The following is a 19,977-nucleotide window of genomic DNA, read 5'->3' as shown; positions in this document are numbered from 1 at the left end:
CGGAAAGTGGGGCAGGACCCCAGCTCCAACCGAACCTCTACCCGACAATAGTAGGCGGGGCTCACAGAATGGACGCCCATGCGCAGTTTAGGAAGTCCGCAGCGCCTGCCCTCGCCATCGTCTCCCAACCTCTCAAATTTCCCGGGCGCTCCGCCCCCCAACCGTCCGCCCTGTAGTTGCCAAGGCGTCGCGCCGGAAGTGACCTCACGACGGTGGCGTGGAGACGTGGGGCGCTTCCGGCCGCCGCTGTGGGGGTGGGTTGTGGAGAAGCCCCTCAGCCTCCGGGTCTTCTCCTGTTGCGGGGTGGATTTGGCGAGGTGTGCGGAGGAGGCGGCGGCCAGACGGCGTGGAGGTGGGAGCGAGGCGGCGGCTGGGCTGTGGGTACTTGTGGGAGGGGGCTTCCGGGGTTGCTAGGTGGGTTTGTTTTTAGGCTTCGGGGTTCCAGGCCTTGTAGACTTTTATCAAGGCAGGCGCGAGCTGGGGACCAGGTCCTAGGGGTTGCGTCAGGGGGTATGGTTTGAGGTGGGAGACTGAGGGCAGCAGGGTTCTAAATGAGCCGGGAATCGTGTGAATTGTGAGGCATGAGCGGCCTAGGCTCTTGGTTTCGCCTCGTTGATGGCCGCTGCAGCTCGCCCACTGTTTGCTCCCTGCCTCAGTGTCCTTTTGCACAATGGAGTAGGGTGGCATGGAACAGCTCGGGTGCCCCAGCCGTGACCGATAGCCTGAGGACGGAGGTGAACTGGGGTCTGAAAGTGAAGGTAGTTGAGAAATTAATGATACCTGCCAGGGCGCAGCTTCCTGATTCTTTTCAGCTGTAGGTTTAAGTCTGAGCTTCTTCAAGCGTTCTTTGTGTGCTGTTGATTGAATTTATCAGTAGTTGGCTTGTTGAGTGGTTCAAGTGTTTTGGTGTGCAAGGCGTAGTCCTCGCCTGCTTGGCCAGTTTTCAGTGACTCTCCCAATTCCAGAGCTAGGAGGAGTCCTTGACAACTCTCGTGTGGTTACTGATGAGAAATCAGAATGGTTTTTGTTCTCTTCCCTAGCCAGTCTAAACTAATTTCAGTCTGCTGTCAAATAGAGGTCTTTCTACCCCATCAGAACATAAATGACTGTCTCTAAGCAGGTTAGTATTTCAGCTGGAAACCTCAGATGGATTCTAGGCTTTTTTTTTTTTTTTTTAAATGAATGGCAGATTAGGTGTACCGAGTTCAAAATTCCTGTTGGTTTCTCTGTATGAAATGAAGATGGTTACAAACATAACTTTTTGATTACTAAGAATTTCTTTGGTGGAGCTTCCTTGTGGGAGTAGGGCTGTGGGACTAGCAAAGTGTGTTTCAAACTTTTTTGATCTGGGACCCATGGTTAGATACATTTACATTATGACTTAATGTGCTCCCAGCATATGCAGAGTACACACACACAGAACCCAAAAGTTTACCCTTTCTGCATATGATCCCCTTTGACACTTTCTGTTTAATTAAAAGAAAAAAAGTTGATTGCAACTCACTAAATTGACTATATGTCTGACCGCTAAAGACCCATAGTTTGAAAAACAATGGACTAGAAAATGTTTAAGACATTTGTAATTCCTGAGATACTGTAATTAACGCAAAGTGGGAAATGTGTATTTTTCCTGTCCTTTATAGGCAGAGGAGCAAGGGTACTAGAGTTATAAATTCCATCAGAACAACAGGGCAGGACATTCAAATTGGTATCTCAAAGGAATGTAGTGATAGTGTGTCAGAATTTTAGCAAGGCATTTGGTAAGTCTTTTATGAGGACCTGGTGGGTGAGATAGGGGAAGTTGGTAGAGTGGGGTAAAATTTAGATGGAATCCTGGTTTTGAGCATCAGTGTCTGGAGGGGTTTGATTTATGGATACAACTTAATATTGGGATTCTGGTGAGTTGAGGCTGCATCACTTTCTTTATATACAGTATGTATTTAAAGTTTATCTGGAAAGTGTGCTAATTAGATTTGTTGTCTTTATGAAGTGAAGAGAGAAAATATCATCTCGTTAATCTCAAGATTTGTCCAGTGCAGTTTAATGAAATGGAAGGGTCATATACGTGTGAAAAATTCCAGTTGGGTCCAAAAAATGCAGTTATACCAGTTAATGAAGGTAGAGATATGACTTAGGGGCTCGAGTAGTCTCAGTCATCTGAATCAGTCACATGGTTGGAGCTGATGTGCCCTACAGTAGTAGATAACATTAGGAGAATGTAGAATCTAGAAGAAGAAAGGAAGGTTGACCCCAGCACTGGTTGACTCCGTCCTGGAGTATTAGGTGTATGTCTGGGTACTCTACAAAAATAAATTAACTTGGGGGTAGAAGTTAAAAGGATTTGGAATTCGTCAAATTTTCAAAAATTTTTGTGTGTGTGTGTGTGTGAAGATACGATGGAGTTGATTTGGCATGAATGATTCTTTTTCCCTTGTTACTCGGGTCTTAAAACATTTTTTAGTGTTCAGAACATTAGAAAATCTATGTATCTCTCTCACACTAAGTTGGCATTTGAAATTTTTCATCATGAATTTAAGTAGTTTAGGATGTAATTTTTGATGTGTAAATATTGGCTTTTAAAAAATAAATACAAAGGGCGCCTTGGTGGCTCAGTTGGTTAAGCGTCTGCCTTTTTTTGCCTTCTTCCACTCAGGTCATGATCCCAGGGTCCTGGGATGGAGCCCCGTGTTGGGCTCCCTGCTTAGTGGGAAGCTTGCGTCTGCCTCTCCCTCTTCTCCTCCCCCTGCTTGTGCTTGTGCCCTCTTTATCTCTGTCAAGTAAAAAATAAAGTCTCTAGAAAAAAAAAATAAAAAATACAAAGTTATCTAAATACACAATTTGATATTTTTATTTTGCTTTATTTTTTAAAGTAGCTCCATACCCAGTGTGGGGCTTGAACTCACAACCCCCAAATCAAGAGCCACATGCTGTACTGACTGAGTCAGCCAGGAGCCCCTGGATGTTTTAAAAATGTACAAATAGCTTTTTTTAAAAAAGAATTTATTTATTTGACAGAGATCACAAGTAGGCAGAGAGGCAGGCAGAGAGGAAGAGAGGAGGAAGCAAGCTTCCTGTTGAGCAGAGAGCCTGATGCGGGGTTCGATCCCAGGACTCTGGGATCATGATCTGAGCCAAAGGCAGAGGCTTTAACCCACTGAACCACCCAGGCACCCCCAAATAACCTTTTCTATATTAAAAAACTCTTCTAAGATTATGTATAAATGGTGTATTTACTTGAGTTTTGGATATTAAACCAGTCTTGTGTTCCTGGAATGAACCCCACTTAGTCACGGTGTATATATTTTTTATATGTTGCAGAATTTAGTTTGCTAAAATTTTGTTAAGGATTTTTGTGTCTGTGCTCATGAGGGATGTTGAAGTTTTCTTACTATGTCTTTGGCTTTAGTATCAGAGTGATAGTACCTTCATAACGAGTGGTGAAATGTTTCTCTTTTGTTTCCTGAAAGAGTTTGTGTAGCATTTTTTTATTTTTCTATATGTTTGATAGAATTTACCAGTGGACTCTTCGGGGCCTGGGCTTTTTTTTTTTTTTTTTTTTAAGATTTTATTTATTTATTTGACAGAGCACAAGTAAGCAGAGTGGCAAGCAGAGCGAGAGAGAAAAGCAGGCTCTCTGCTGAGCAGGGTGCCCAATGCAGGGCTTCATCCCAGAACCCTGGAATCATGACCTGAGGTGAAGGCAGCCGCTTAACCAGCTGAGCCACCCATGTGCCTTTTTTTTTTTTTTTTTAAAGATTTTATTTATTTATTTGACAGACATGGAACACAAGTAGGGGGAGCAGCAGGCAGAGGGAGAGAGAGAAGCAGGCTCCTTGTGGAGCAGGGGGCCTGATGTGGGGCTCAATCCCAGGACCCTGGGATCACGATCTGAGCCGAAGGTCGATGCTCAACTGACTGAGCCATTCAGGAGCCCCATTTAAAAAAAAAAAAATTGAGAGAGAGAGAGAAAGTAGATGCATAGGGGAAGGGGCCAAGGGAGAGGGAGAGAGAATATCAAGCCGACTCTTCACTGAGTCGGCCCACTGGAAGGGCCCCATCCCTTCACTCTGAGATCATGACTTGAGCTGAAATCAAGAGCCAGAGGCTTAAATGACTGAGCTACCCAGGCGACCCACTTTTTTTTTTTTTTTTTTAAAGATTTTATTTATTTGACTGAGAACAAGCCGGGGGAGCAGCAGGCAGAGGCTCCCCACTGAGCAGGGAGCCCAATGCGGGGCTCGATCCCAGGCCCCTGGGATCATGACCTGAGCTGCCGACAGACTCTTAACTGACTGAGCCACCCAGGTACCCCCTGCTTCTTTTTTAAGTTCGTTTGTTATAACCTCTACACCCAACATGGGGCTCGAGCTCAGGACCTCAAGATCGAGAGTCATATGCTCTACCCACTGACCCAGCCAGGCACCCCACTAATTAAGTTTCTCTACTTGATACAGGTCCATCCAGATTTTCTATTCTTGAGTCATTTTTGGTAATTTATATTATTCTGGGGATTTGTCTGTTTCATAGTTTTCCTTTTTTTCTTCTTTTCTTTTCTTCTTTTTTTTACGATTCATGTATTTTAGAGAGTGTGAGAGTGCAGGAGTGGGTGAGGGAGAGAGAATCTCAAGTGGACTCCACGCTGAGCTCACAACCCCAGCCGAAAGGGAGTCCAGGAGTCCAAGGCTCAACTGACTGAGCCATTGAGGCACTCCAAGTGTGGCTGTGTTCTGATTCACCTTAATTGGTAGTGGGGCCTATTTGGCCCATGGGCTGTAGTTTTCAGACTTGTGTCTGAAAACATATTACTTTAGGAGTAATAAATTTATGGTTAAAAATCTTTTATTGATAATCCAATTGTGTGAGCTGTTTAGGGTTATAAGAGTATGGAAATGGATTCCCTTGCTTGCATATCTTCGTGTACCCCTAAAGATGTGTGTGTTTCAGTTGAAGATTGGAACTTCATTTCCAAGATGTAGAGAATTTGTTTTTGTAGTTGCATTTTTGTAGTTTTGTTTGGGTGAGAATGGAGGTGGCCTTCATACTATGATTTTCTAGGGCCTTAACTCAAGTCCCTTATCCAGTCGATATTTCCACTAAAAGGAGACATTTGAAATAAAATTTACTAATAATAGAATATATTCTATTATATATATGCTATAATATATATCATCTCTGTGTCTCAGAACACATCCTTAATGTGGAAAAAGTGGTAGTTTAGCATTTGAGCAAATAGTCCATAATACTCTAGGACTTCCTGTGTAATATGGCCAGAATAATGGGTATGTTTGTTCCCCACAAAGACAAATACAAAAATGTTTAACTCTTTATTCTTGATAGCCCCCCAAACTGGAAATAACCCAACTGTCTATCAGTAGTAGGATGAGGGGCGCCTGGGTGGCTCAGTGGGTTAAGCCTCTGTCTTTGGCTTGGGTCGTGATCTCAGGGTCCTGGGATCGAGCCCTGCATTGGGCTCCCTGCTCAGCAGGGAGCCTGCTCCCCCCACCCCCCTGCCGCCTGCCTCTCTGCCTACTTGTGATCTCTCTCTCAAACAAATAAAATCTTTAAAAAAACCAACAACAACAACAGTAGGATGGGTTTATACATTGAAGTATACTTACAGAATACTATGTAGCCATGAGAAAGAATGAACTCTTGCTACATGCAACAACAAGGATGAATTTCACAGGTAAATATTGAGCAAAAGAAGCCAAACATTTTAAAAGAGAACCTTTATGATCCCATTTACATGAAGTTCCAAAACTGGGATCGAGCCCCTCATCAAGTTCCCTGCTCAGTAGGGAGTCTGCTTCTCCCTCTCTACTCCCCCTGCTAGTAATGTTCTTCCTCTCGCTATTTCTCTCTGTCAAATAAATAAAATCTTTTTTTTTTTAAGGATTTAATTTATTTGGCGGAGAGAGACACAGTGAGAGAGGGAACAAAAGCAGGGGGAGAGAGAGGAGCAGGCTTCCCGTTCAGCAGGGAGCCGAATGTGGGACTTGATCCCAGGACCGTGGGATCATGACCTGAACCCAAGGCAGAAGCTTAACGACTGAGCCATCCAGGCACCCCCAAATAAATAAAATCTTAAAAAAAAAAATTGTCTGTCTTGATGTAGGTGGTAGTTATATAGGTGAATTAGTATGCAATAATTCATTCAGCTGTACACTTATAATATGTAGACTTTATATATAGTATACCTTGATGGAAAGGTAGAATGTGAAAGGCATCAAAGGCTGGTCTCCTTGTGGCTCCTAAATCTCCTGCTTCAGCTGTTGTTCTTCTTTTAACATAAAGGTGTTAGCCCTATAAATTGATGAAGGCTCTTTCCTTAGTGTGTTCATCTGATTAGGAACCCGGATGGTGACACTTGTTTTAGATTCACGGTTTTCAGTTAATAGAGGAACTAACTTACTTTCTTTCTTTCTTTCTTTCTTCCTTCCTTCCTTCCTTCCTTCCTTCCCTCCTTCCTTTCTTTCTTTCGATTTTATTTATTTATTTGACAGAGATCACAAGTAGGCAGAGAAGCAGGCAGAAAGAGGGGAGGAAGCAGGCTCCCTGCTGAGCAGAGAGCCCAATGTGGGGCTTAATCCCAGGACCCTGGGATCATGACCTGAGCTGAAGGCAGAGGCTTTAATCCACTGAGCCACCCAGGCGCCCAACAGAGGAATTTTCTTTATAGAATAAACCTTTTTGATGAGTTTTGAATAATGCATTAATGTTGTATTTTACATAGAGGGAAGTTTCTGATAGTAACAAGAAAGGGCAGTTTGTTACATGTTGAGTAGTTACTTTTTTTTTTAAAGATTTTATTTATTTATTTGACAGAGATCACAAGTAGGCAGAGAGAGGAAGGTTAAGCAGGCTCCCCGCTGAGCAGAGAGCCCAATGCAGGGCTGGATCCTAGGACCCTGGGATCATGACCTGAGCCGAAGGCAGAGGCTTTAACCCACTGAGCCACCCAGGTGCCCTGAGTAGATACTTTTTAAAAAGTTTCTATTGTAGAACTGGCAATCCACGTGTTGAAGCTATTAAAAATTCTGCTCAATTATTAACAGTATAAACCTGGATGTACAATGTGTCTTTTTTTTAAGATTTAATTTATTTATTTGACAGACAGAGATCATAAGTAGGCAGAGAGGCAGGCAGAGAGAGAGAGGGAGAAGCAGGCTCTCCGCCGAGCAGAGAGCCCGATGTGGGACTTGATTCCAGGACCCTGAGACCATGACCTGAGCCGAAGGCAGAGGCACAACCCACTGAGCCACCCAGGCACCCAACATCAGTGTCTTTTTAAATTATAGTTGACATACAATGTTATATTTGTTTCAGGTATACAACACAATGATTTGACAATTCTGTACATCACACTATGCACACCATGATAAGTATATGTACCATCTGTCACTGTACACTGTTAAAATATTACTATGATTATCTTTGCTTTAAGATTTTATTTATTTTGACAGAAACAGTGAGAGAGGGAACACAAGCAGGGGGAGTAGGAGAGGGAGAAGCAGGCCTCTGTTGAGCAGGGAGCCCGATGTGGGTCTCAATCCCAGGACCCTGGGACCATGACCTGAGCCGAAGGCAGACACTTAACTACTGAGCCACCCAGGCGCCCCCGTTGTTACAATATTATGGACTATATTTCCTGTGCTGTACTTTTCATCTGTTAGTTATTTATTTTGTAAGTGGAATTTTGTAGCTCTTAATCACCTTCACTTATTTTGCCTATCCTCCCAACTCCTACCCCTCTGGCAGCCACCAGTTCTCTGATTCTTTTTCTGTTTGTTATTTGTTTTGTTTTTTAGATTCTACATGCAAGTGAAGTCATATGATACTTGTCTTTATCGGACTTATTTCATTTAGCAGAATAGCCTCTTGTCACAAATGGCAAGTTCACATGCATTTTGATGGCTGAATAATATTCCAGGGTTTGTGGTGTACATTGCATCTTATATCTTAATCTCTCAGTGTGCACTTAGGTTCATTTCCATTTCTTGGCTATTGTAAATAATGCTGCAACGAATATAGGGGTGCATGTGTCTTTCCTTTTTTTTTTTTTTAAGATTTTATTTATTTATTTGACAGAGATCACAAGTAGGCAGGGAGACAGGCAGAGAGAGAGAGAGGGGGAAGCAGGCTCCCTGCCGAGCAGAGAGCCCGATGTGGGGCTCGATCCCAGGACCCTGGGATCATGACCTGAGCCAAAGGCAGAGGCTTTAACCCGCTGAGCCACCCAGGCGCCCCACTTTCCTTTTTAAAAAATATTTATTTGACAGACAGTGAGAAAGGGAAGACAAGAAGGGGTAGAGGGAGAAGCATGCTTCCTAATGAACAGGGAGCCTGTAGTGGGGCTGGATCCCAGAACCCTGGGATCATGACCTGAGCAGAAGGCAGATGTTAACGACTGAGCCACCCAGGTACACCTCTTTTTTTTTTTTTTTTTTAAGATTTTATTTATATATTTTGAGAGAGAGCATGAGCAGGGGAGGGTCAGAGGGAGCAGTATGCTTCCTACTGAGCAGGGATCCTGATGTGGGGCTTGATTCTAGGACCTTGGGACTATGACTTGTGCCAGAGGCAGATGCTTAACTGACTGAGACACTCAGGCACCCTGCGTATATCTTTTCAAGTTGATGTTTTCATTTCTTTGGGTAAGTATCCTGTAATGGAGTTACTGGATTGTATAGTATTTATTTTTTTATCTTTTAATATTTTATTTTTGCATATGCACATGTGTGTATGTGAAAGAGAACAAATGTGTGTGCACATGAGCATTGGAGAGGGACAGAGGGATAAGCAGACTCCCCGCTGAGCAGGGAGACTCCATGCCAGGACGCAGGCAGTTGCTTAACCAACTGAGTCACCCAGGCACCCCCTGATTGTAGTTTTGATTTGTATTTCCCTTGTATTTTGATTAGTGATGTTTCATGTGTTGGCCATCTGTGTCTTCTTTGGAAAAATGTCTGTTCAGGCCCTTTGGCCATCTTTAATCAGATTATTTGTATTTGTTGTGTAAGTTCTTTATAAATTTTGGATATTAAACCTTTATTGGGTATATCATTTGCAAATATATTTTCCCAGTAGTAAGTTGCCTTTTTCTTTTGTTGGTTTCCTTTCCTGTGCAAAAGCTTTTTATTTTGGTTCAACATAAGTGCCCTTTTTTTTTTTTTTTTTTAAGAGAGAGAAAGCACTCACGTATGCAGGGAGGGGCAGAGGGAGAGGGACAAGCAGAATCCTTGCTGAGCGTGGAACATGTCACAGGGCTCGATCCCAGGACTCCAAGATCGTGACTGAGCCAAAGTCACGCTTAACCAATTGAGCTACCTAGGTACCCTTTATCATTAGTCTTGAAGATACATGTTGAATGAGGAAAAAGTAAAAGTCTTTTTCACATCTGATTAATTCTGGTATTCAAAAAAATTCTTGTTATTATGGCTTTCTTCATCTATCTAATACAGGCATCAGAGTAGGATTATGATGGAGTATAAGTGATAGGAAGTGAAATTCATACTTTTGTGATATTAAGTAGACAAAGTCTTGTTAGGACATTGGAAATAAGCCTAAAGTGTATTTTTGCCTTTTACCATCATCAGTATTGTGGAAATTGTGTTGTATTGGAAATTTACCTGATTTCTTAAATTCTTATATTGTTAATTGTAGCAGCTGAGTTATGGGTATGTGGGGCTCATTATGCTGTTCTGTCTACATTTGTATATGTTTGAAATTTTTCATAAAGTGTAAAAAAAGTCATGATTGAGTCTGCTAATGCATTATTTTCTGTTTTGTCGGCGTAGTTTTCTGATATTGCTTAGTTGGATCACTGGAAAACAACCCGAGTTTTCTCTTTAGGTTTTTGTGTTTCTGATGGGTCATACTCTCCCCCCGACAAGAGTGTTTTTTAATTTTTTCTTCATTAGACTATATTTTATGTAGGTATGTTTCTTTTTTTTTTTTATATATTTATTTTTTTGAGAGAGAGCAAGTGAGCAGGACCAGGGGTGGGTGTGTGGAGACACTGCGCTGAGCGCAGAGCCCCATGTGGGTCTCAGTCTCACTACCACAAGATCATGTCCTGAGCCCAAACCCAGAATCAGGAGCTTAACTGACTGAGTCACTCAGGCGCCCCTTATGTAGATATATTTCTGAAATTAATATTTGAAACCAGCTCGAAATGCTATTTTTTATTTTTCATGGAGAACACTAAGCAATATTTCATTTTGTACTTAATACTGTATATTTATATTCATGTGCTATCTCCTGACTTCCTTCTGTGTGTAGGGCAGTGTTTGATTCCATATCTTATATAGGATTTTGCATAAAGGGTATTATGATTTTAGAACCATTTCCAAGAAGGGCCACAACATTTAGATATAAATAGATACTCTAGATTTTCAGCGATTAACTTCTGTCAGATTTTTTTTAATATAATTTTTATTTATTTATTTATTTATTTATTTATTTGACAGAGAGATCACAAGTAGGCAGAGAGGCAGGCAGAGAGAGAGAGGAAGAAGCAGGCTCCCCGCCAAGCAGAGAGCCCGATGCGGGACTTGATCCCAGGACCCTGAGATCCTGAGCCGAAGGTAGAGGCTTAACCCACTGAGCCACACAGGCGCCCAAACTTCTGTCAGATTTATTACGTGTAATTCAGTCATTGATTGGATAAATATTTTAAGTTTTTTCTCATTGTAAGCACTCTGTTGGCTGAACAAGACAAAGTTTCTTGCCCTCATGAATCTTACATTTTAGTGGGGTGATAGAACATAAACCAAAAAGATAATTCATATAGTGACAAATTTTGAGATCATAACAGAAGGTGAGGTGTTGAAGAGTGATGGGGAGTAGTGACATTAGATTAGGGTAGCCAGGGAAGGCCTCTTTGGGGGGTGGTGACATTTTAGATACCAGAAAGACAAGATAGAATTAGCTTTTCATAGAGTTTTGTTGTAGTGTTTTTTATTCCTTTTTGTTGTTGAGTAGCATTCTGTTGTATAATACCATAACTTGTTTATCTCTTCTCCTTGTTCCCAGTTTTCCTGCTCTTATGAATAAAGCTGCTGTGTACATTTGTGTACAAGTTCTTTTGTGAATATGTTTTCATTTTTCTTAGGTAAATCCTGGGGATGAAATTTTGGGTCATAAGCATGTGTTTAATATTAAAAGAAATCACTAAACTCTTTTCCACAGTTGTATCATTTTACATGGTCAGCAGTGTAAGGGGGGGGTCCGGTTGCTCCACATCATCACACATTTGGTGTAACCTACCAGCCCTTTTAATTTTACGCCATTTTAGTGGGTGTAAATGGTATCTTACAGTGTTTTCCCCAACTTCATGGTTTTTTATTGTTGTAAAATACATATAAAAGTTACCATTTTGAGGGCACCTGGGTGGCTTAGTGAGTTAAGCCTCTGCCTTTAGCTCAGGTCATGATCTCGGGGTCCTGGTATCGAGCCCCGCATCGGGCTCTCTGCTCAGCAGGGACCCTGCTTTTCCCTCTGTCTGTGCTTGCCTCTCTGCCTACTTGTGCTCTCTGTCAAATAAATAAATAAATACATCTTTTAAAAAAAAGTTAACCATTTTTAAGTGTATAGTTCATGGCATTGAGTACACTCAAGTTGTTGTGCGACCGTCACCACCACCCATCTCTAGAACTTTTTCAGGCTCTCCCAAACTGAAATTCTGTACCCATTAAACAATAATTTACCATTCCCTGTTCACGCAGCTGTGGCAGCCACCTTCTACTGTCCGTCTCTGATTGAATAATCTCTTGTGATAAGTAGTCTCTTGACTACTCTAGGGACCTCATGCAAGTGGAATCATACACAATTTGTATTTTCGTGTCTGACTTATTTCACTTCTCATAATGTCAGGATTCATCTGTGCTGTAACATATGGTCAGAACTCCTTTTTAAGACTGAATGATACTCCTCTGTATGTGTTTACCACATTTTGTTTTTCCATTCAACCATTGTGGATATTGGAGTTGTTGCATTGTGTTTTAATTTGCATTGCCCTGATAATTAATGATGTTGAGCAGCCCTCCCTGTGTTTATTGGTCATTCAGATAACTTCTTTTGCTCATTTTATTTTTTTTTAATTTTTAAAAAGATTTTATTTATTTGACACACAGAGAGTGACCATGAGTAGGCAGAGATGCACGCAGCGGGGGAGGGGGAAGCAGGCTCCCTGCTGAGCAGAGAGCCCAATGCTGGGCTCAATCCGAGGACCCTGAGATCTTGACCTGAGCCAAAGGAAAAGGCTTAACCCACTGAGCCACCCAGGCGCCCCTGGATATAAGTCCTTTATCAGATGTATCGATTGTGAATGTTTTCTTCTTGACTTGCTCGACACTTTTTTTTCCCTCTCTTGCTTTGGGGTGGTAAGAGAAGAGGGCAGAAGTTTCTTTTTGCTTCTTGAAGTACTTCACTTGGCTGCCTGGGAGGTAGCCTCCATTGAGGTGATTTTGGGATGTGGCTAGGTAATGTAGAATACCTTCCTAAATATTTTATTACATTACTGTTATTTTGTTATTTATTTATTATTTATTTACTTACTTTTTTGTCGGGGGAGAGGGTCTCCCAATGCGGGGCTCAGTCTCACAACACTGAGATCATGACCTGAGCTGAAATCAAGGGACGCTTAACTGACTGAGTCACCCAGGTGTCCCCTTGATGAGTAGAACTTCTAGATTTTGATAAAATCTAATTCATCGGATTTTTTTTCTTTTATGATTAATACTTATTTGTGTTTTCTCTAAGAAAGCTCTCTCCTCTAAGGCCACTAAGATACTCCAATTTTTGTTTTTGTAGTAGCTTTAGTTTTACCTTTTATGTTTAGTTTGTTTCAAATTGATTTTTTGTATCTGGTGTGGGATAGGAATAGGAGGTTATTTTTCCTCATATGTCCAGTTCTAGCACCATTTTATTTTTAAGATTTTTATTTTTTTGATAGGGAGACCCAGGGAACAGCGAGAGAGGGAATGCAAGTAGGGGGAATGAGAGATGGAGAAGCAGGCTTCCGTGCTGAGCAAGGATCCCAATGCCGGGCTCGATCCCAGGACCCTGGGATCATGACCTGAGCCGAAGGCAGCCGCTTCACCACTGAGCCACCCAGGCACCCCTCTCGCACCATTTGTTGAAAAATACTTGGATTTCTTCATTGATTTATCTTGGTGCTTTGATCATTAGTCCATGTGGGTCTGTGTCTGGATACTCTTCTGTTCCATGGATCTATTCACCTATCCTTGCACCAACACCATACTGATTTCTTTCCTTTTTAAGATTTTATTTATTTGTTGGGGGGTGGTCAGGGAGAGGGACAAGCAGACTGTATTGAGCACGGAGCCCAACTTGGGGCTCAACCTCTTGACACAGAGATCCTGACCTCAGCTAAAACCAAGAGTTAGCTGTCCAGCTTAGTCACCCAGGTGCCCCAACACCTCACTGGTTTTCCAGCTTTATAGTATATCTTGAAATAAGGTGGTATAAAACATCTAGCCTTGTTTTATATTTTCATGATTATTTTGGCTAGTCTAAGTATTTTGCATTTCTGTATACAGTTTATTTTATTTTATTTTTTAAAAGATTTTATTCATTTGACAGAGACACAGCAAGAGAGGGAACACAAGCAGGGGTAGTGGGAGAGGGAGAAGCAGGCTTCCCACCAAGCAGGAGCCTGATGTGGGGCTTGATCCCAGAACCCTGGCATCATGACCTGAGCCGCAGGCAGCGGCTTAACCCACTGAGCCACCCAGGTGCCCCTCCAGCTGGAATTTTTATTGATATCTGTGTTTGATCCCTAGATCAATTTGGGGAGAATTGACAACATTATCTCTTCATTTATTTATGTCTTTTAATTTTTCTCAGGGGTCTTTTATAGTTTTCATTATAGCGTTCTGCACATTTTTCATTAGATTTATTCCTAAGTACTTGATGTTTTTAAATACTATTATAAATGATATTTTAAAATTTCATTTTCAGGGCATCTCCATGGCTCAGTTGGTTGGCTTTCTGCCTTCGTCTTCTGTCATGGTCACTGGGTCCTGGGTTTGAATGTTGCATAGGACTTCCTGCTCGGGATCATGACCTGGGCCAAAGGCAACATTGCACTGGGTAGGACGTACAGTATAGTGTTGAATAGAAGTGGAAGTGGTGAAAGTGAACATCCTTGCCATGTCTTAGTCTTTTGGAGTAAATAAGTCCTTATTTCACCATTAATATGATGTTAGCTGGAATTGTTTTGTAGATGCCACTACCCTCCCCTGTTTGATATCACGAGTGGATGTTGAATTTTGTCAGATTATCTTTCTGCATTGTGTGGTTTTTTTTTTTTTAAAGAAACATCTTTTTTTTTTTTTTAAAGATTTTATTTATTCACTTGCCAGAGATCACAAGCAGGCAGAGAGGCAGGCAGAGTGAGAGAGGAAGGGAAGCAGGCTCCCTGCTGAGCAGAGAGCCTGATGCGGGGCTCGATCCCAGGACCCTGAGACTGTGACCTGAGCTGAAGGCAGAGGCTCCAACCCACTGAGCCACCCAGGAGCCCCTGTTTTTTGTGTTTTGTTTTTAGATTTTATTTGAGCGAGATGGAGAGTGAGAGAGCATAAGCAGAGGGAGCTGCAGAGGGAGTGGCAGAGGGAGAGGGAGAAGCATACTTCTCACTGAGCAGGGAGCCTGATGCGGGGCTCTATCCCAGGACCCTGGGATCATGACCTGAACAAGGCAGATGCTTAACCGACTGAGCCACTCAGGCACCCCTATTTATTTATTTATTTATTTATGATTTATTTTTAAGTAATCTCTGCACCTAATGTGGGGCTTGAACTCACAACCCTGAGATTGAGAGTTGCATGCTCTACTGACTGAGCCAGCCAGGCATCCGTATGTTTTCCGCATTTACTGATTTTATACATGATTTCCTCATTTATTTTGTTAACGTGGTAGAAGACATTAATTTTATTTATTTATTTATTTATTTGACAGAGACACAGTGAGAGAGGGAACACAAGCAGGGGGAGTGAGAGAGGGAGAAGAAGTAGGCTTCCCGCTAAGCAGGGAGTCCAGTGCAGTGTTCAGTCCCAGCACCCTGGGGTCGTAACCTGAGCCAGAGGCAGAGGCTTAGCGACCAAGCCCCCAGGCACCTGGCATGGATTTTTTTAGTTAAACTTTTTATTTGAGATACTTGTAGATTCGTATGCACTTGTAAGGAATAATACAGAAAGATTCCATATACCCCTCCTAGTTTTTCTCATTGATAACATCTTCAAAAACTGTAATACAGTGTCACTACCAAGATACTGACATTGATGTGGTCCAGATACAGAATATTCCCATTACTATAAGGATCCCTGGTGTTGTCCTTTTTATAGCCATCCTCATTTCCCTCCTGCCTCACACCCTTCCTAAACCCTGGGAACCACTCATCTCCATGTCTGTAGCTTGTAGTTTCAAGAATGTTAACATAGATTGATTCCTGCAGAATGTAACTTTTTAACTTTTTCTCCATGGTATGGAGGTACCAGTTTGCTTACCCATTCACCCATTGAAGATCATCTGGGTTTCTAGTTTGGAGCTATTTTTGTGAACTTGACTTCCTTTCTCTGGGATGAATGACTAGTAGTACAGTTGCTCAGTCATGTAATGGTTGCATGTTCATGTTTTTTGTTTTTTTTTTGTTTTGTTTTGTTTTAAATAGATGGCCTAATTGTTTACCAAAATGGCCACATCATTTAATAGTCTCATCAGCAATGTATGAGGAATCCAGTTTTTCCACTTTCTTTCCAGGACTTGGTAGTGTCACTGTTTATTTATTTTAGCTATTCTGATGGGTGTGTAGTGATCTTCACGGGAGGAGTTTTAATTTGCCTTCCCCTAATGGTTAATGATGTTGAACATTTTTTCATGTGCTTGCTTGGTGTCTGTTTATTTTCTAGGTTGAAATGTCTTCTTGTGTTTTTTGACCTTTTTAAAAATTGGATTGTTTGGTTTTTTTAACTACCGGGTTTTGAGAGTTCTTTATACTAGATATTAGTTCTTTGTCTTTTTCAGATATGTGGTTTGTAAATGTTTTTTCCCAGCCTGTAGTTTTTGTTTTTATCTTCCTACCAGGGTCTTTACAGAACAAAAGTTTTTAGTTTACAAGAACTCCAGTGTACCAGTTTGTGTTTTTATTGATTATGCTTTTGGTATCTAAGAATCTTTTGCCTCACCCTAGATCTTGAAGGTTTCTCTTATGTTTTCCCTAAAAGTTTTATTGGTTGACATACTACATTTAAGTCTATAATCATTTTTAGTAAATGTGTAAATTATGACACTTAAGTCAAAGTTTATTTTTACTGATGAATATCCATTTGCTCCACCACCATTTGTAAAAGCTGTGTCATCTTTGTTGAATTACTTTTGCACTTTGTCAGAGTCAGTTCAGGGTTTATTTTGTGTGGGTCTATTTCTGGGTTTTCTGTTCTATTCCATTGATTTATATATCTGTCCTCCTACCTGTACCATGTAGTCTTGATTACTATACCTATATAATAAGTCTTGAAATTGAATAGACTGATTCCTCCCATTTTCTTGTCAGAATTGATTTAGCTATAAAATAGTTGCATAGTTTGTATGATTTGATGTCTAGGTAAATTTTATCTTTAGTATTTGTTCTTTAAAGCATTTATAAAATTCAATGTTATTTTTATTCACTAATATGCATGCTACTACTAAAAAAAGTAAAACAAATTTTTTTCAATTCTAGTATAGTTAACGTACAGGGTTATACTAGTTTGAGGTGTACAACATAGTAATTCATCAATTCTATACATAGAGCTTATCAAGATGAGTGTACTCTTGATCCCTTCACCTATGTCACCCATCTCCCACCCACTTCCTATTTGGCAACCGTCTGTTTGTTCTCTATAGTTAAGAGTCTATTTTTTATCTGATCTCTCCCCCCCACACCCTGCTTTCCTTGTTTGTTTTGTTTTTTAAATTGCATATATGGGGGCACCTGGGTTAAAGCCTCTGCCTTCAGCTCAGGTCATGATCCCAGGGTCCTGGGATTGAGCCCCGCATCGGGCTCTCTGCTCAGCGGGGAGCCTGCTTCCTCCTCTCTCTCTGCCTGCTTCTCTGCCTGCTTGTGATCTCTGTCTGTCAAATAAATAAATAAAAATCTTAAAAAAAATAAATTGCATATATGAAATCATATAGTAATTGTCTTTCTCTGACTGGCTTATCTTTTTTTTTTAAGATTTTATTTATTTATTAGCAAGAGAGAGCAATGGGTTAGGGAGGGCAGAGGGAGAGGAACAAGCAGACTCCCTGCTCAGCGAGGAGCCAGACAGGGGCCTCAATCCCAGAACTTTGGGATCGTGATCTGAGCTGAAGGCAGACACTTAACCAGCTGAGCCACCCAGGTGCCCCATGACTGGTTTATTTTGTTTAGCATTATACATTCTAGCTCCATCCATGTTGTTGCAAATGGCATGATTTCAGTTTTTTTTGGTGTGTGTGGCCAAGTAATATTCTGTGTGTGTGTGTGTGTGTGTGTGTAAACACCATACCTACTCTTTGAGTAAATACCCAGTAGTGCAATTACTGGATCATAGATAGGTTAGTTCTGTTTTTAATTTTTTGACGAACCTCCTTGCTGTTTTCCAGTGGCTACACCAGTTTGCATTTTCATCGAAAGTTTTACTTTATTTATTTATCTATTTATTTAAAGATTTTATTTACTTAACAGAGAGAAAGTGCACAGCAGGAGAAGCAGTAGGCAGAGGGAGAGGGAGAAGCAGGCTTGTCTAACGGGGGGGGGGGGCACATGCAGGGCTTGATCTCAGGACCCCAGGATCATGACCTGAGCCGAAGGCAGACGCTTAATGACTTAGCCACCCAGATGCCCCAAAAGTCTTATTTTTTATACTTTACTACTTCAGTTAAGGATGTGACAGAATATGCAGTGGTTTTTTTTGTTTTTTTTTTTAAAGATTTATGTGTTAGGGCACCTGGGTCGCTCAGTCAGTTAAGCATCTGCCTTTGGCTCCGGTCATGATGATCCCAGAACTGGGATCAAGCCCTGTCTCAGGCTCCCTGCTCAGTGGGGAGTCTGCTTCTCCCTCTCCCTCTGCCCCACCCCCCAGTCATGCGTGCGTGTGCATGCCCCCCCAAATCTTTAAAATAAATAAGAAGATTTATGTATTAGCGTGCATGCACACAGAAAGGGGGGCCGGGCGGGGAGGGATAGAGGGGGAAGGAAAGAATCCCAAGCGGACTCCCCACTGAATGCAGGGTCCTATCTCATGACCCTGGGTTCTATCCCACAACCTGAGCCAAAATCAAGAGTCGGATGCCTAATGGACTGAGCCCAGGTGCCCCCAGAATATGTATTATTAAGTTTCAGATCCTGACATAATATTTGCTGAGTTTAATGAAAGGTTTCTCTGTTTCTCAAGATTTGCATGACTCCTTCTCTCTACAGTGGTCTTACATCAGAAACATGGCTACAGATTGGCTGGGCAGTATTGTGTCCATCAACTGCGGAGATAGCTTGGGTGTCTATCAGGGAAGAGTGTCAGCCGTGGATCAGATCAGCCAGACCATTTCTCTCACCCGGCCTTTCCACAATGGAGTGAAGTGCCTCGTGCCAGAAGTCACCTTCAGGTGAGTGTCCTGACTGATTTCTTTAAATCTAGCCTGGTGGTCTGTGGAGCTTGAATCTAGGTCTAGTTGCCCACATTCTCTTAGATAGGGCTGCTTTTGATTAGTGTCTTGTCAGGGGTGAGACTTTGCAGTCTTAAACCTCATAGTCTAGCTGTTGTTTCAGTATAGACTTTGTGTGGTAATTAGCTTTCAGCTACGAATCAGGGTTTGTGAAACCTTTTTCTTAGCTCTGTCAAGCCCTCAATATTCTTATTTAAATGGGTCAAATTTGGAATAAGCTTTCTATTTTCTTTGGCTTTTGTTATTTGTGTTTTCTAAGGCCATATCTAAGGCCTTTACTGATCTCCCCACCCCCACATTAATGTACCTCTCTTTGTAGATTTGTGTCTTAATTTATCTCTAGAAGCACACTGTCACCAATAGCTGATGTCCTTAGTTACAGGAACATGTGTTTTTTAGTGTTTGTCTGCAGGGACGCCTGGGTGGCTTGGTTGGTTAGGCAGCTGCCTTCGGCTCGGGTCATGATCCCAGCGTCCTGGGATCAAATCCCACATCGGGCTCCTTGCTCGGCGGAGAGCCTGCTTCTCCCTCTGCCTCTGCCTGTCATTCTGTCTGCCTGTGCTCGCTCTCTCTCCCTCTCTCTCTGACAAATAAATAAAATCTAAAAAAAAAAAAAAAAAAAATCTCCATTCTTAGGTTAAAATGGCAACAAAAACAACAACAAAACAGTCAGGCAAGAACTTCCTTGACTTTCTGAACAATACCTTCACTTAATCTTTTCTCTAGGAGTATCCATTCTTAATGTCTTAGCCCTTCTGAAGACTCAGTAGAAGGCATGCCCTCTGTGTTTAGGGCTACCCTTATCCCATATGCTTTATATACTTACTATCCTTTTCTGTCTCCTTTGACACTGTTCTCTGTCTCTTTTGTGTCTTCATTTTCAACCTTCATACCTCATTTTCCTCTTTGCATTCTAACGTTCCCAGCCTTCCCCCACAGGTCACACCCTCCTGCACACCCACATCCACTTACACACACGCACACCCACACACCTGCCACATCTTGGTGTTTGCCATTAGGTGCTGCCCTGTCATTTCCCTGCTCTTTATACCCACAGTTCTTTTCAGAGCAAAACAGTCTGCTTTCATTTCCTTTGTGGCCTCATTCTCTAGTCCTTCCTTAACCCCACATTTATCTTTCTTCTAACTTTATCATCTTGCTGAATGAGCTCTTGCCAAGGTTACAAATGACCAAATAGCCAAATTCAGTGGCAGTGTTTTAATGCTAACCTTAGTCAGATGCTCCCTAAGTGTTGAAGTGCCCTCTTTAATT

The 19,977-nt window shown here is 41.7% G+C and overlaps 1 protein-coding gene across 1 annotated transcript in view; it reads left to right on the top strand.

The window, feature by feature from the left end:
• Positions 1-212: 212 nt before the first annotated feature.
• The window catches only part of EDC3 (enhancer of mRNA decapping 3), a 58,639-nt gene continuing 38,874 nt past the window's right edge, over positions 213-19,977 (top strand). The window contains exons 1-2 of the mRNA XM_032865050.1: positions 213-352; positions 18,464-18,645. Of these exons, the coding sequence (XP_032720941.1) occupies positions 18,482-18,645 (164 nt within the window). The 5' untranslated portion in view covers positions 213-352; positions 18,464-18,481. The remainder of the gene's footprint in view (positions 353-18,463; positions 18,646-19,977) is intronic.

This window comes from Lontra canadensis, unplaced genomic scaffold, assembly GCF_010015895.1.
Source record: "Lontra canadensis isolate GAN:19392208 unplaced genomic scaffold, GSC_riverotter_1.0 scaffold28, whole genome shotgun sequence".
NCBI classification, from domain to species: Eukaryota; Metazoa; Chordata; class Mammalia; order Carnivora; family Mustelidae; genus Lontra; species Lontra canadensis.
The sequence above is the reverse complement of the archived record's forward strand: the minus strand, read 5'-3'. Positions and strand labels throughout refer to the sequence as shown.